The sequence below is a fragment of the Scyliorhinus torazame genome, chromosome 27 (assembly GCF_047496885.1).
Source record: "Scyliorhinus torazame isolate Kashiwa2021f chromosome 27, sScyTor2.1, whole genome shotgun sequence".
NCBI lineage: Eukaryota > Metazoa > Chordata > Chondrichthyes > Carcharhiniformes > Scyliorhinidae > Scyliorhinus > Scyliorhinus torazame.
Genome location: NC_092733.1, coordinates 10,434,986 through 10,450,666, shown reverse-complemented (window position 1 = coordinate 10,450,666; position 15,681 = coordinate 10,434,986). Strand labels below are relative to the sequence as shown.

General features: G+C 47.6%; 1 protein-coding gene across 1 annotated transcript in view; it reads left to right on the top strand.

The window, feature by feature from the left end:
- The first annotated feature begins 9,124 nt into the window (after nucleotides 1-9,124).
- Nucleotides 9,125-15,681, top strand: part of LOC140403197 (noelin-2-like) — a 473,392-nt gene continuing 466,835 nt past the window's right edge. The window contains exon 1 of the mRNA XM_072490948.1: nucleotides 9,125-9,528. Within this exon, the coding sequence (XP_072347049.1) occupies nucleotides 9,472-9,528 (57 nt within the window). The 5' untranslated portion in view covers nucleotides 9,125-9,471. The remainder of the gene's footprint in view (nucleotides 9,529-15,681) is intronic.

Genomic DNA, 15,681 nt, shown 5'->3' with positions numbered 1-15,681 from the left:
TTTCTTTTAAGTCAATAAATATTTATTAATTGTTCCCACAATGACTGGATTATTTCTCCCTGGTTCACACATTTTCCACATTGTTTACCAAATTGGAAATATACACCACTAAGTTACCCTTCTGGGTTGTGGGATATTCTCAATTTAATATCAGCTGGTCTCTTAACAGAGGCAGGTTCAGCATCAATCTCATTCCCACGATATTTGTTCTGCTGAAAGATTTGGCGTATTAAACAATCCAGACCTTCAGCCTGTTACCAGCGAGGCAGATGCTCTCATCATTGCTTGTTTCACTGACTGTCTGTGTGTGTGTATATGCAACTGTGTGCATTTGTATATGTAGCCGTGCCCACTTGCCTGTCAATGTGTATATGGCTTTCTGTGTCTTTCTATGTGTTGTCCCTGTGTGCCTGTCTGCCTGTGTCCCGATGTGTGTGCCTGCCCGTGAGTGTCAATGTCTATGTACCTGTCTATGTTTGAGCTTTTGGCTGGCTGTTTGTGTATGCATGTGTGTATCTGTGATGAGTGGGCCTGCCTATGTCTGCATGTGTCTTGCTATGCGTGTGTCAGTCTATGTGAGCCATCCATCTGTGTGAATGTCTACCTGTGTGTTTGTCTGACTGTGTGTATCTATGTGTATATGTGCCGGACTGTGTGTGGATTGGATTTGTTTATTGTCACGTGTACCGAGGTACAGTGAAAAGTATTTTTCTGCGAGCAGCTCAACAGATCATTAAGTACATGGGAAGAAAAGGGAAAAAAAGAAAATACATAATAGGGCAACACAACATGTACAATGTAACTACATAAGCACTGGCATCGGATGAAGCATACAGGGTGTAGTGTTAATGAGGTCAGTCTATAAGAGGGTCATTTAGGAGTCTGGTGACAGTGGGGAAGAAGCTGTTTTTGAGTCTGTTCGTGCGTGTTCTCAGACTCCTGTATCTCCTGCCCGATGGAAGAAGTTGGAAGAGTGAGTAAGCCGGGTGGGAGGGATCTTTGATTATGCTGCCCGCTTTCCCCAGGCAGCGGGAGGTGTAGATGGAGTCAATGGATGGGAGGCAGGTTCGTGTGATGGACTGGGCGGTGTATGAAGTTTCTTGCGGTCCTGGGCCGAGCAGTTGCCATACCAGGCTGTGATGCAGCCCGATAGGATGCTTTCTATGGTGCATCTGTAAAAGTTGGTAAGAGTTAATGTGGACATGCCGAATTTCCTTAGTTTCCTGAGGAAGTATAGGCGCTGTTGTGCTTTCTTGGTGGTTGCGTCGACGTGGGTGGACCAGGACAGATTTTTGGAGATGTGCACCCCTAGGAATTTGACAGTCAGTCGTTGTGTCTATGTGTATAACTGTATCAATCTGTGGATGTCAGTCTGTGTGTGGCTGTCCCTATATGTCTGTGTGTCACTCTGTCTGTGTGACGTTTGATGTGTGTGAGTGTGTCAGCCTGTCTGTAATTGTCAATATGTGTATGCTTGCCTGGCTGTGTGTCAGTCTGTCCATGTCTGTCTCAATCTGTCTGTGTATCAGTCTGTGTGCCCAATTCCCTCTGTATGTGTGTCTGGCTGTGTATGTGTCTGTCCATGTGCATATCAGTCTCTGTGTGTCATTCTGTGTCTGTGTGTCAGTCTGTGTATGCGGATCTGTCTGTGTGTGTCACTCAGTGCTCATGATCCCCTGAATGTGTCTGTTCCTGTGTGTTTGTCAGTCTCTGCTCGTCAGACTGTGCTTGTGTGTCTGTCTGTCTGTGCATGTCACTCTGTGTGTGTCTGTCTGCCTGTGTCTACCAGTCTGTGAGTGTCACTCAGTGTGTGTCTGTGTGCATGACAGTCTGTGTTTGTGTGCATGTCACTCTGTGTGTGTCTGTGTGTCTTTGTTTGTGAGTCAGTCTGTGCCCGTGTGCATGTCACTGTGTGTGTGTGTGTACGCCTCTGTGCGCATGTCAGTCAGTGCATGGCAGTCTGTGTGCCTTTGTTTGTGCGCCAGTCTGTGCTAATGGCTTGCCACGCTGCGTGTGTCAGTCCGTGTGTATCTCTCTGTATGTGTCGCTCTGTGTTGGTCACTCTGTGCATCACTCTGAGTGTCAGTCTGTGTGTCAGTCTGTGTGTCGGTCTGTGTGTCTCAGTCTGTGAGTCTCACTCTGTGTGTGCGTCTGTGTGTATCACTGTGTGTCAGTCTGTGTGTCTCACTCGGTGTGTCACTCTGTGTATATCACTCTGTGTGTCAGTCTGTGTGTATCACTCTGTGTATCATTGTGTGTGTCACTCTGTGTGTCAAGCTGTGTGTGTCAGTATGTGTGCCACTCTGTGTGTATCACTCTGTATGTCAGTCTGTGTGTGTATCAATCTGTGTATCACTGTGTGTGTCACTCTGTATGTATCACTCTGTATGTCAGTCTGTGTGTGTATCACTCTGTGTATCACTGTGTGTGTCAGTCTGTGTGCATCAGTCTGTGTGTATCAGTCTGTGTGTATCACTCTGTGTGTCAGTCTGTGTGTGTCAGTCTGTGTGTATCACTCTGTGTTTATCACTCTGTGTGTATCACTCTGTGTGTGTCACACTGTGTGTGTCACACTGTGTGTGTGACTCTGTGTGTCAGTCTGTATGTGTGTCTGTGTGTATCACTGTGTGTGTCTGTGTGTATCACTCTGTGTGTGTCACACTGTGTGTGTCACAGTGTGTGTGTGTCTGTGTGTATCACTCTGTGTGTATCACTCTGTGTGTGCCACACTGTGTGTCAGACTGTGTGTGTCACACTGTGTGTGTGTCTGTGTGTATGATTCTGTGTGTATCACTCTGTGTGTGTCACTCTGTTTGTGTCACACTGTGTGTGTCTGTGTGTGTCAGTCTGTGTGTGTCACTCAGTGTGTATCACTCTGTGTGTGTCACACTGTGTGTGTGTCTGTGTGTCACACTGTGTGTGAGCTGTGTGTATCACTCTGTGTGTATCACTCTGTGTGTGTGTCTGTGTGTCAGTCTGTGTGTGTCTGTGTGTATCACTCTGTGTGTATCACTGTGTGTGTCACACTGTGTGTGTGTCTGTGTGTATCAATCTGTGTGTATCACTCTGTGTGTGCCACGCTGTGTGTGTGTCTGTGTGTATCACTGTGTGTGTGTCTGTGTGTATCACTCTGTGTGAGTCACACAGTGTGTGTGTCTGTGTGTATCACTCTGTGTGTTTCACTCTGTGTGTGTCACACTGTGTGTCAAGCTGTGTGTCAGTATGTGTGTCACTCTGTGTGTATCATTCTGTATGTCAGTCTGTGTGTGTATCACTCTGTGCATCACTGTGTGTGTCACTCTGTGTATCACTGGGTGTGTCATTCTGTGTGTATCACTCTGTGTGTCAGTCTGTGTGCGTCAGTCTGTGTGTATCACTCTGTGTGTGTCACACTGTGTGTGTGTCTGTGTGTATCACTCTGTGTGTATCACTTTGTGTGTGTCATTCTGTGTGTGTGACTGTGTGTATCACTCTGTGTGTATCGCTGTATGTGTGTCTGTGTGTATCACTCTGTGTGTAGCACTCTGTGTGTCAGACTGTGTGTGTCAGACTGTGTGTGTCACACTATGTGTGTGTCTGTGTGTATGACTCTGTGTGTATGACTCTGTGTGTATCACTCTTTGTGTGTCACACTGTGTGTGTGTCTGTGTGTATCACTCTGTGTGTATCACTCTGTGTGTGTCACACTGATGGTGTCACACTGTGTGTGTGTCTGTATGTATCACTCTGTGTGTATCACTCTGTGTGTATCACTCGGTGTGTGTCACGCTGTGTGTGTGTCTGTGTGTATCACTCTGTGTGTCAGTCTGTGTGTGTGTCTGTGTGTATCACTCTGTGCGTATCACTCTGTGTGTATCACACTGGGTGTATCACTCTGTGTGTATCACTCTGTGTGTGTCACACTGTGTGTGTGTCTGTGTGTATCACTGTGTGTATCAATCTGTGTGTGTCACACTGTGTGTGTGTGTGTGGCTGTGCGTATCACTCTGTGTGAGTCACACTGTGTGTGTGTCTGCGTGTATCACTCTGTGTATATCACTCTGTGGGTCAGTCTGTGTGTGTCACACTGTGCGACTGTCTGTGTGTATCACTCTGTGTGTTTCACTCTGTGTGTGTCACTCTGTGTGTCAAGCTGTGTGTCAGTATGTGTGTCACTCTGTGTGTATCACTCTGTATGTCAGTCTGTGTGTGTATCACTCTGTGTATCACTGTGTGTGTCACTCTGTGTATCACTGGGTGTGTCATTCTGTGTGTATCACTCTGTGTGTCAGTCTGTGTGCGTCTGTCTGTGTGTATCACTCTGTGTGTGTCACACTGTGTGTGTGTCTGTGTGTATCACTCTGTGTGTATCACTCTGTGTGTGTCACTCTGTGTGTGTCACTCTGTGTGTGTGTGTGTGTGTGTATCAGTGTGTGTGTGTCTGTGTGTACCACTCTGTGTATAATTCTGTGTGTATCACTCTGTGTGTGTCACACTGTGTGTGTGTGTGTGTGTGTGTATCACTCTGTGTGTATCACTTTGTGTGTGTCATACTGTGTGTGTGACTGTGTGTATCACTCTGTGTGTATCGCTGTGTGTGTGTCTGTGTGTATCACTCTGTGTGTAGCACTCTGTGTGTCAGACTGTGTGTGTCAGACTGTGTGTTTCACACTATGTGTGTGTCTGTGTGTATGACTCTGTGTGTATCACTCTGTGTGTGTCACACTGTGTGTGTGTCTCTGTGTATCACTCTGTGTGTATCACTCTGTGTGTGTCACACTGATGGTGTCACACTGTGTGTGTGTCTGTATGTATCACTCTGTGTGTATCACTCTGTGTGTATCACTCGGTGTGTGTCACACTGTGTGTGTCTGTGTGTATCACTGTGTGTGTCACTCTGTGTGTATCACTCTGCGTGTCAGAGTGTCTCACTCTGTGTATCACTGTGTGTGTCACTCTGTGTATCACTGTGTGTGTCACTCTGTGTGTATCACTCTGTGTGTGTCACACTGTGTTTGTGTCTGTGTGTATCACTGTGTGTGTGTCTGTGTGTATCACTCTGTGTGTGTCACACTGTGTGTGTGTCTGTGTGTATCACTGTGTGTATCACTCTGTGTGTGTCACACTGTGTGTGTGTGTGTCTGTGTGTGTCACTCTGTGTGTGTCACTCTGTGTGTCTCACTCTGTGTCTCACTCTGTGTGTGTCAGTCTGTGTGTATCACTCTGTGTGTATCACTCTGTGTGTGTCACTCTGTGTGTGTCGGTCTGTGTGTGTCGGTCTGTGTGTTTCATTCTGTGTGTCACTCTGTGTATCACTTTGTGTGTCACTCTGTGCGCATCACTCTATGTGTATCACTCTGTCTGTATCACTCTGTCTGTATCACTCTGTGTGTCAGTCTGTGTGTGTCAGTCTGTGTGTGTCAGTCTGTGTGTCTCACTCTGTGTGTGTCACTCTGTGTGTGTCACTCTGTGTGTCAGTCTGTGTGTGTCAGTCTGTGTGTGTCACATTGTGTGTGTCAGTTTGTGTGTTTCACTCTGTGTGTATCACTCTGTGTATCACTGTGTGTATCACTGTGTGTCAGTCTGTGTGTATCACTGTGTGTATCACTGTGTGTATCACTGTATCACTCTGTGTGTCAGTCTGTATGTATCACTCTGTGTGTCAATCTGTGTGTGTCAGTCTGTGTGTATCACTCTATGTGTATCACGATGTGTGTGTCAGTCTGTATGTCAGTCTGTGTGTGTCAGGCTATGTGTATTACTCTGTGTGCCAGTTAGTGTATCACTCTGTGTGTCAGTCTGTGTGTATCACTTGTTTTTGAAAACTCACCACTCTTCTTAGAAGTCCCCCTATACCAAAAAGGGCCGACATTCTAAATGGTGAACAGGGATTCTCACTCCCCGACTCCGATGCAGGCTTCAGTGGGTGCTATTCAGGTCAAACTATGTTTTCAAGTTATCCCCCGGTATAACCCATACCTTCACCGAAGATTTCATCTACTTACCACTTAGTAGCATCGATCCTGGGTCCCGCATTGCGAAGTAAGTAAAGTAGACTTTGGAATAACCACTATTTCAGGTTAAAACTTTTAAGTTATTTTATTATTATATTTTTTTTCTCTTTTTAAAAGATGCAATCACTGTCTTTACAGGAAGGTAAAAAGATCTTGCTTCTGGATCCTTCTGGTTGGTTGAAGGGACCTTCAGGCCCAACTTGACAATCAATCTTCTTTAAAGTTTGTTCTTCTTTAGATGTATCAGCTATTTTAACTCGGCTACTCTGCCCTGTCCATTTCCCATGGCCGAGCTGACTATAATCTGTCTCTGCTTCTCCCCTCTCTCTCTCTGAGCTCTGGTTGTTGTTCTGGTTCTGAATCTGATAGTTCCTGCCCTGGTCTCGAGGTTTATATTTGCTTTCTAACAATTACATTTTTTGATGTTATTGTAAAGTAACTCTTATTTTCTTTGATTGTAAAAAGTATCTTTGATCTAAAACAGTCTAATCTAACGAAGTATTCATTTTGACATGACTTCATCTCATAGATCTGATTACATTGTTTCCTTTGTGATGTTCAAAATGCTTTGGTTTCAAGAGGTGTTACTTTTAATTCCTGTCATTTCTATAGTTTTATTTTCCAATTGTGTCCTCAGCTCAATTTTGACTTTGATTTTGGCTTTGAATTATGTTTCTTGTAAACTGATAGTCTCCAGTTTTCTTTAATTTACCTGGTATTAGCAAATTTTCACACCTCGAATCTCATCCTTTCTTTCCCAGCTGCTCACTCAGTTAGTTACTGTCAATGAAGGTGTGAGTCATTGGGCGCGATTCTCCACTCCCACGCCGGTTGGGAGAATCGCCTGGGCCGCCAAGGTTTCCGGGGACGCCGGTCCGACGCCCTCCCGCGATTCTACCAAGCGGCGGGAACGGCCCGATCGAGTTTCGCGGGCCACAGGCTGGAGAATCGCCGGAGATACCGAAAATGGCGATTCTCCGGCACCCCCGCTATTCTGAGGCCCGGATGGGCCGAGCGGCCAGGCCAAAACGGCGGGTTCCCCCCGGCGCCGTCCACACCTGGTCGCTACAGTCGTGGGCGGTGCGTGATCGCTGGGGGGGGGGGCGGCCTGTGGGGGGGGGGGGCGAGGAGGGATCCTGCACCGGGCTTCACCTGGAATGTGGGGTGGCCCGCGATCGGTGCCCACCGATCGTCGGGCCATCCTCTCTGAAGGAGGACCTCCTTCCTTCCGCGGCCCCACAAGATCCGTCCCCCATCTTCTTGCGGGGCGGACTTAGAGAGGACGGCAACCACGCATGCGCAGATGACGTCCGTTATGCGGCGCCGGCCGCGTCATTTATGTGGCGCCGCTTTTATGCGGGCGACGAGGCCTGGCGCGTGTAGATGACGTGGCCCCGATACTAGCCCATTGTCAGGGCCTGAATCGGTCGGGACCGGGGCCGTTCCGTGCCATCGTGAACCTCAACGGCGTTCACGACGGCGCGGCCACTTCGGCGTGGGAGTGGAGAATCCTGCCCGTTGTCTTTGGCTTCATTCAAAATCCTGTTTGTCTTGTTTGCTGAGCCTGCTTGACCAAGGATATCTGCATTTTACAATCCTTCCCTGGCAGCTGCTGTTAACCCTTTGTGGGATCATTCCCTGTATCCTCTCATGATTCTCTCAGACCAGATATAGCCAGACTTCCATGTTTCAAATTACACATTTTTCCATATTATCAATTACACACTCTGTGTGACAGTCAATGTGTATCACTCTGTCTGTATCACTCTCTGTGTCAGTCTGTGTGTATCAGTCTGCGTGTGTATCACTCTGTGTGTATCAGTCTGTGTGTATCACTATGTGTGTATTGCTCTGTGTGTGTATCACTCTGTGTGTATCACTCTGTGTGTGTCTCAGTCTGTGTGTCTCACTCTGTGTGTCTCACTCTGTGTGTGTGTCACTCTGTGTGTGTGTCACTCTGTGTGTATCAGTCTGTGTGTATCACTGTGTGTGTCACTCTGTGTGTGTATCAGTCTGTGTGTGCCACTCTGTGTGTGTATCACTGTGTGTGTGTCACTCTGTGTGTGTCTCAGTCTGTGTGTCTCACTCTGTGTGTATCGCTCAGTGTGTGTCACTCTGTGTGTCTCAGTCTGTGTGTGTCACTCTGTGTGTCTCAGTCTGTGTGTCTCACTCTGTGTGTGTCGCTCTGTGTGTGTCACTCTGTGTGTTTCTCACTCTGTGTGTCTCAGTCTGTGTGTCTCACTCTGTGTGTCTCACTCTGTGTGTCTCACTCTGTGTGTGTCGCTCTGTGTGTGTCACTGTGTGTGTATCAGTCTGTGTGTGTCTCACTCTGTGTGTCTCAGTCTGTGTGTCTCACTCTGTGTGTGTCGCTCTGTGTGTGTCGCTCTGTGTGTGTCACTCTGTGTGTGTCTCACTCTGTGTGTCTCAGTCTGTGTGTCTCACTCTGTGTGTCACTCTGTGTGTGTATCACTCTGTGTGTATCACTGTGTATCAGTCTGTGTGTATCAGTCTGTGTGTATCACTGAGTGTATCACTGTGTGTGTCACTCTGTGTGTGTATCAGTCTGTGTGTATCACTCTGTGTGTGTCACTCTGTGTGTGTATCACTGTGTGTGTCACTGTGTGTGTCTCAGTCTGTGTGTCTCACTCTGTGTGTATCACTATGTGTGTGTCACTCTGTGTGTGTCTCAGTCTGTGTGTCTCACTCTGTGTGTATCACTATGTGTGTGTCACTCTGTGTGTGTATCAGTCTGTGTGTCTCACTCTGTGTGTATCACTATGTGTGTGTCACTCTGTGTGTGTATCAGTCTGTGTGTCTCACTCTGTGTGTATCGCTCAGTGTGTGTCTCAGTCTGTGTGTCGCTCTGTGTGTGTCTCACTCTGTGTGTTTCAGTGTGTGTGTCAGTCTGTGTGTATCGCTCTGTGTGTGTCTCACTCTGTGTGTTTCAGTGTGTGTGTCAGTCTGTGTGTATCGCTCAGTGTGATTTCACTTGTGTCCCAGGGCCCTCACCTTCACATATTTGCATTGCTAAATTGCCGTGCGGCACCGTGTATTTGAAGAATTAAAGACAATCATTGGCTCGTGCTCTGTCTCTCTCTTTCTCCTTCCCCCTCTCCCAGTGCCAGACTCTTCCCCTGCTGGAAGCTCAGTGATGCAGCAGCCGAATCCTCTTCCCAGCAGCTCCCTGTGTAAATATCCAGAGAAATACAGATCTTCCCCCTGTTTTGATGCTGTTTCCTTCTCAAGCCCCCAGACACTTTCTCTCCCCCCTTTTGCTGACAATGGGGCTGCCTGAACCCTGCTTCTTTGACCGAATGATGTTTCAGTTTAAAAATAAGGCAGCAGGCAGGGACAGCTGGCTGTAGGTGCTGGATCAGATCCCCCTTTGCAAACAGAACACCACACACTGACATCTTGAGATCAGAAGTGAAGAGGTGGCTGGCGATCTCTCCCTTATTCCTGCCTTCCTCTGCAGAACATGCATCTCTCTGTCACCTTCTCTCTCTTCCTGCTGCTCGCTCCCAACCCTTGCCAGGTACGTGTGCTTTCTATTGCTCTTTTTAATTTACGATCTGATCTCAGTGAGGCAGTAACGGGTTGCTCAGGCATTGTTTGGGATGCACAGGACAGTGCTACTCGCGGTGGGGGGGGGGGGGGGGGCTGGGGAGGTTACTGCTGACAACAAAGATCCCTTGTGGACACCCTCCTGTTTGCGTGTTTTTGTAGTCAGTGTCCTGCCAGAGGTCCTTCCAATGGATAAGATGCGGGTTTGCAGCTCTCGCCTTTGCTTATCTCATCGGTTGCAGGGTGAATGTTTCTGTCCCATAAACTCCAGGCATTGTCATCTCTTCAGCAAAAGCACAGTCTACAGCACAGCCCCAGTCTGGGCTACACATGGTCCTAGAGGCATCACTCCCGACCTGAGTCAAACCTCACCACGGCCTGCGCACTGGTACACACACTCTCATAGCCCACACTCAAAACTCAACAGGGAACTACACACATGGAAATGCTTGAGTTAAACCTTGAGTGTGCGCGGATGGTGTGTGTTTGTATGTGTATGTTTGACAGAGTGAATGAGTGTGTGTCTGCATGAGAGATGTGTGTGTGGGAGAGTGAAGGTATGTGTGTGTGAGAGAGTGAGTGAATGAGTGTGTGTGTGTGAGAGTGAGTCCCTTTGTGAGAGAGTGAATGAGTGTGTGTGTGTGAGTGAGAGAGTGAATGTATGTGTGTGTGTGAGCGAGTGAGTGTGGGACAGAGTGAATGAGTGTGTGTGTGTGAGAGTGAGTCCCTTTGTGAGAGAGTGAATGAGTGTGTGTGTGTGAGTGAGAGAGTGAATGTATGTGTGTGTGTGAGCGAGTGAGTGTGGGACAGAGTGAATGAGTATGTGTGTGTGTGAGTGAGTCCCTTTGTGAGAGAGTGAATGAGTGTGTGTGTGAGAGAGTATGTGTGTGAGCGAGTGAGTGTGAGAGTGAATGAGTGTGTGTGTGAGAGTGAATGAGTGTGTGTGAGAGAGGGAATGAGTATGTCTGTGAGCGTGTGAGTGTGTGAGCATGTGTGTTAGAGTGAATGAGTGTGTGTGAGCATGTGTGTGTGTGTGAGAGAGTGAATGAGTGTGTGAGAGAGAGTGAGTCCCTTTGTGAGAGAGTGAATGTGTGTCTTGTGTTCATTGGAGACACTTAGCTGCATCTGTAAAGCTTTATATCTCGCACACGCACGCTCTGCTTATGCCTTATGTATTCACAAAATTCAAATTTACCTTGGACCTTCAACTGAGGAGTTTGGGTTGGGTGAACTGTGGTTTGCAGGCTGTCTTCCTTTGCCTATGTGCTCAGCTGTTTGTACTTTCAGTCAATCCCAGAGACAAATTAGCTAACTTGTACTTTTGTTAACTAAGTATTTGAAGGAGGAAACTGGGGAGAACTTGCAGCAGTACGATGATTGGTAGATAAAATGGGAAAAGTGAGTCCCAAACATTGCTTCAAACAATGTCATGTGTTGGTCAAGGGGCCTCCGGTTCAAAGTGACAAAGCAAGAATTAAGCAAGTTCTTCAAAAAGACAACACGGGACGGAGCACTTAAGAATTTCCCAAACAATTGACAGCCAATCAAGTACTTTGGAAGTCAAGTGTGGGAAATGTGTTAGCCAATTATGCACAGGAAGCCCGCAGTAATGTCGACAGGATAATCGCCTGATAATCCAGTTTACTGAGAGATAAACCAGGACATCTGGCTGGGAGGATTCCCCTCTCCTTCTCCAACTTAGCCATGGAATCTCTTGCGACCAGCCAGGAGAGCAGATGGGACTCCACTTTCACATCTCACCCAAAGAAAGCGCATTGTGGCAATGCCAGCCTAGATTGCTGGTGTGGAATCTGAACCCACACCGAGCTGAACCAAAGGGGAAGAGAGAGAGTAGCGTCCAAACCCATTAAGCCATCCCTGACACAGCACTGCTGTCACCATCATTAAGAAGCTGGTGCGTGCCTTTGGCAGATAGACCAGTGGAAGTGCCCAAGAGAAGTCAGGAAGTGAAGTGATTGGCTATTATTCGTACATTATCTTTGAGTGCCGTGTGAGCTCTCTCAGACACCCACCACCATAGCTCTGAAGCTAAGTTCTCGAATGCTCAGGAGCCCTCTGTTACAACACACACAAGAGACCACTTACTTCCATTGAGTCACCTCCATTGGGTAATCTTTGACTATTTAAGACAATTTGCTACCAGAGAATGTTCCTTAACTCGTAGCGAGTGCGTTGGTTTAATAAGGACATGGGGAGTCCACATTGAGTGAGAAATATTTACAGTTATGTTACATGCTCGTTGGAGTTTAGAAGGATGAGGGGATCTTATTGAAACTTACAGGATGGACCAGACTCGATGGGCCGAGTGGCCTAATTCTGCTCCTATGTCTTATGGTCTGATGCAACTCCCGGCAGATCCTTACCAGGTCTCTTATTAGTCGGTGCCTTATTGGCTGACCTTTTATACACGTAGCTGAATGGAGTTCCCCCGCTGCTCGGCAGGGGGAGCTAGTACTCCGCGAGGACCACGGGGAAGATAGCCAATCCCGCCCCGTGCGGGATCCGACAGCTGGGATCCAGTAAGTCTCGCATTGGAGCAGTGACAACATTTTTTAAAAGCACTTTGTCGGCTGTAGTCCTAAGAACTCGCGGGCCCACGTGTCCATCTCCCACGCTGGACCACAGGGGGTCCCACCAAACGAGGAACTGCCATCGTGTTCCTGCAGCTCTTTGTTTTGTGAAGCTTTTCTCAACAGAGGCTAAGAGGTGACTCGATAGAATCCTTTAATGTCATGAATGGGTTTGATGGAAAATGTATCGCTACGTGTAGGGGCCACCAACACCAGGGCCCACCTATATAAGGTAGCCGCTGATAAAAAACAGTCCGGCAAAGCCTCTTTGCTTAGAGAGTGGTAAGAGCATGGAACTGACTACCGCTTGGAATCGTTGAGTAGAATAACGTCAGTGCACTGAAGGAGAAGCGAGATAAACGCGCGAGGGAGAAGAATAGAAGGTTGTGTAAGATTAGAGATGGGGAGTTGCGAGGTGGAATGCCACTGACCTGGATTCATCGACAGGGAGTTGGCATTAACTCAATGTGATAAATGCTCCTCCACATCTGGCTATTTGGTTTAGCTCAGTTGGCTGGACAGCAGGTTCGTGATGCGGAGCGAGACCCGCAGCGAGGGTTCAATCCCCGTACCGGCTGAGGTTATTCATGAAGCCTTCTCAACCTCGCCCCTCGCCTGAGGCGTGGTGACCCTCAGGTTAAACCACCGCCAGTCAGCTCTGCCTCCTCAGAGGGGAAAGCAGCCTATGGTCACCTGGGACTTTGGCCTTTTACCTTATGTGACCAAGTCCCTGTTTGCATTCAGAAATGGACATATAAAGAATACCACGTAAGTTCTCCGGATGTTGGGGCGAGCACATCTCTCCCAGGGGTAAATCGCTGCTTTTGAATTCCCCCACTAAATCCCCTCATCACTCGGCTATCCTTTAAGATGCTCCCTGAGGACTGTCAATCCGTCCAAGCTCTCAGTCGTGTGGCCTGAACATCCCCTTTATTTGTCGAAGGTCAAATTTTGTTCCGTAACACCCCTGTGAAGCGCTTTGGAACAAAAGGTGCTATATAAATGCGAGTTGTTTTTGCTGCTGGCAGATTCTCTGGGCTGTATGAAGAATTTTACTGAAACCTTACCAGCACCTGGTACATTCTTTACATTTTCCAGCCTTCATTCTGTTCATTAGGATTAGAGTCACTGCTGAAAGTGCGGGAGGAGTCAAATAGGCGAGAATATGAGTACTATGAGAAAATTTAGTACTTGGGATAATTTGAGACTTTGGCCGAAAGCATAAAGTGGGTAATAATGTCTGGCCCACCTGCTAAACACCTCTTCTGATTGTTGTTTCATTTGCGATTGTATATTCTAAACATCCTCAAGAGTCAAAATCACCGCCAACTTCAACACCAGCTGATTCCTTACCCAGGCTGAGATTTAATTCTCAGGTGGGCAGCACGGTAGCACTGTGGTTAGCACTGTTGCTTCACAGCTCCAGGAGCCAAGTTCGATTCCCGGCTTGGGAGTCTGCACGTTCTCCCCGAGTCTGTGTGGGTTTTCCGGTTTCCTCCCACAAGTCCTGAAAGACGTGCTGTTAGGTGAATTGGACATTCTGAATTCTCCCTCTGTATACCCGAACAGACGCCGGAATGTGGCGACTAGGGGCTTTTTGCAGTAACGTCATTGCAGTATTAATGTAAGCCCACTTGTGACAATAGTAAAGATTATTATTAATTGTGTCAAGACTCTGGCCTGGTAGTCAGCAAGGATTCTTCGGGAAGGTGCATGGCGCTCCCCTCGTTAAGAGGAGCAAAGTTGCGATGTGTATCTGAAGGGTTCCTGATTGTGGGTTAAGGCAGAAATATCAGCTGCTTTTGAACAGGGGCGAAGCATTTGCCATCCTCCAGACCTTCGGCGCTACTCCCATATCCAATGATTGAGAGATTGAAGCCTTCGCCTCTGCGATTCCCACCTGGCCTACCCGTGAGCAAACTGACAACATCTCGTCCAGATTGGGGGGGGGGGGGGGGGCTGTTCTGCCCTGAGCGCTGCTAGTCTACTGAGAGCCTTTTTTTCAATCTCTATTTTTATCCTATTAATTTCTCCAACTCGCCACCCCTCCTGTGACATTGGCAACGTTCTCCCCTGCCCTCTGCCTCCACAAGATACGATTGTTGCTCCATAATTAGCCTGGGCCATGTTCAAACTTGTGCAAGAGTGTCTCAGACGCAACAGGAGTTGTGACCTCCCCAAGGCCAGGCCTCACTAATGAACAGTCAATTCCTGACAGACAAAAGTGAATTCTGTCTGAAAGTCGCTTAGCTGTGGTGGGACCATTGGGACTTTCATTGGGTTAATGTGCGATTCATTTTCAAAAGGAGTGCTGTGTGCTAATCTCTGACAGGGCTGATGATAACTTGACACCAGGCAAATGAGTCATAGTCACAGCTACTGTTGACTGTGAATCGAATTCACTCTTCCCAGTCCAGTCTATCTTTTGAGTTTCCCCATTCCTGAGATTTTCCCGTTGATACTCAGGCAGCCTCGCGGTTAGGGACATACAAACTATGCAACATGGAAAGAAGGCATGTAAAGAGATATTTGAAAACAGTGCGCTTTAATAAAACCCAGAACGTTACTTGGAGGTAAACCAGTTGAATATGGATGATGAACATTTTATTTAAATAATTACCTGCAAATTTCAAACCAGAAACCCGGGTCCAAGTTTTACATTGGCCAATAATATTTGGAATTTGGTTTCTTTTATTCATTTATGGGAAGTGGGCATCGTTGGCTAGGCCGGTATTTATTTTCCAGCCCTTGAGAAGGTGGTGGTGAGCCGCCTTCTTGAACCCGCTGCAGTCCCTGCGGTGTAGGCGCACCCACCGTGCTGTTAGGGAGGGAGCTCCAGGATTTTGACCCAGCGACAGTGAAGGAACGGCCGATATGTTTCCAAGTCGGGATGGTGAGTGGCCCGGAGGGGAACTTGCAGGTGCTGGGGTTCCCACGTGTCTGCTGCCCTTGTCCTTCTGGATGGTAGCGATCGTGGGCTTCAGAAGGTCCTGCCGAAGGAGCCTGCACTGCATCTCGTAGGGGGTACACACTGTTGTCACTGTGCGTCGGTGGAGGAGGGAGTGAGTGTTTAAGAAAGGCGTGCCAATCAAGTGGAACACATCGTCCTGGACGGTGTCGAGCTCCTTGAGTGTTGTCGAGTGTTGTATCCCTTAGTGAAACTGAATTTATGAAAGTCAGCCCAAATCCCATTTACCACATTGGATCGACAGCACAGAACAAAAGTGGAATTGGAAAATCAGGCCCTACGAATAATACTTGAAAAGAGCTTTCAGAACTATAGTCAGTCCCTTTCTCTGTCAGGCATCTATTTGTTGTCCTGCTAAATGTGCTGACACATCTGTCTTTACTGTCTCTTTGCATAGTCTGTATGTGGCCGCCCTAGACTCATTGCAGTCTAGATGGATGTTATTTAACTCGTGTCATTGGCAACACTTTCAGCACCACGCGGTATCGCAGTTGTATCATTGTAAACTCTTACAAAGTGCTTCAGAGGATTCATAGAATCATAGAATTTACAGTGCAGAAGGAGG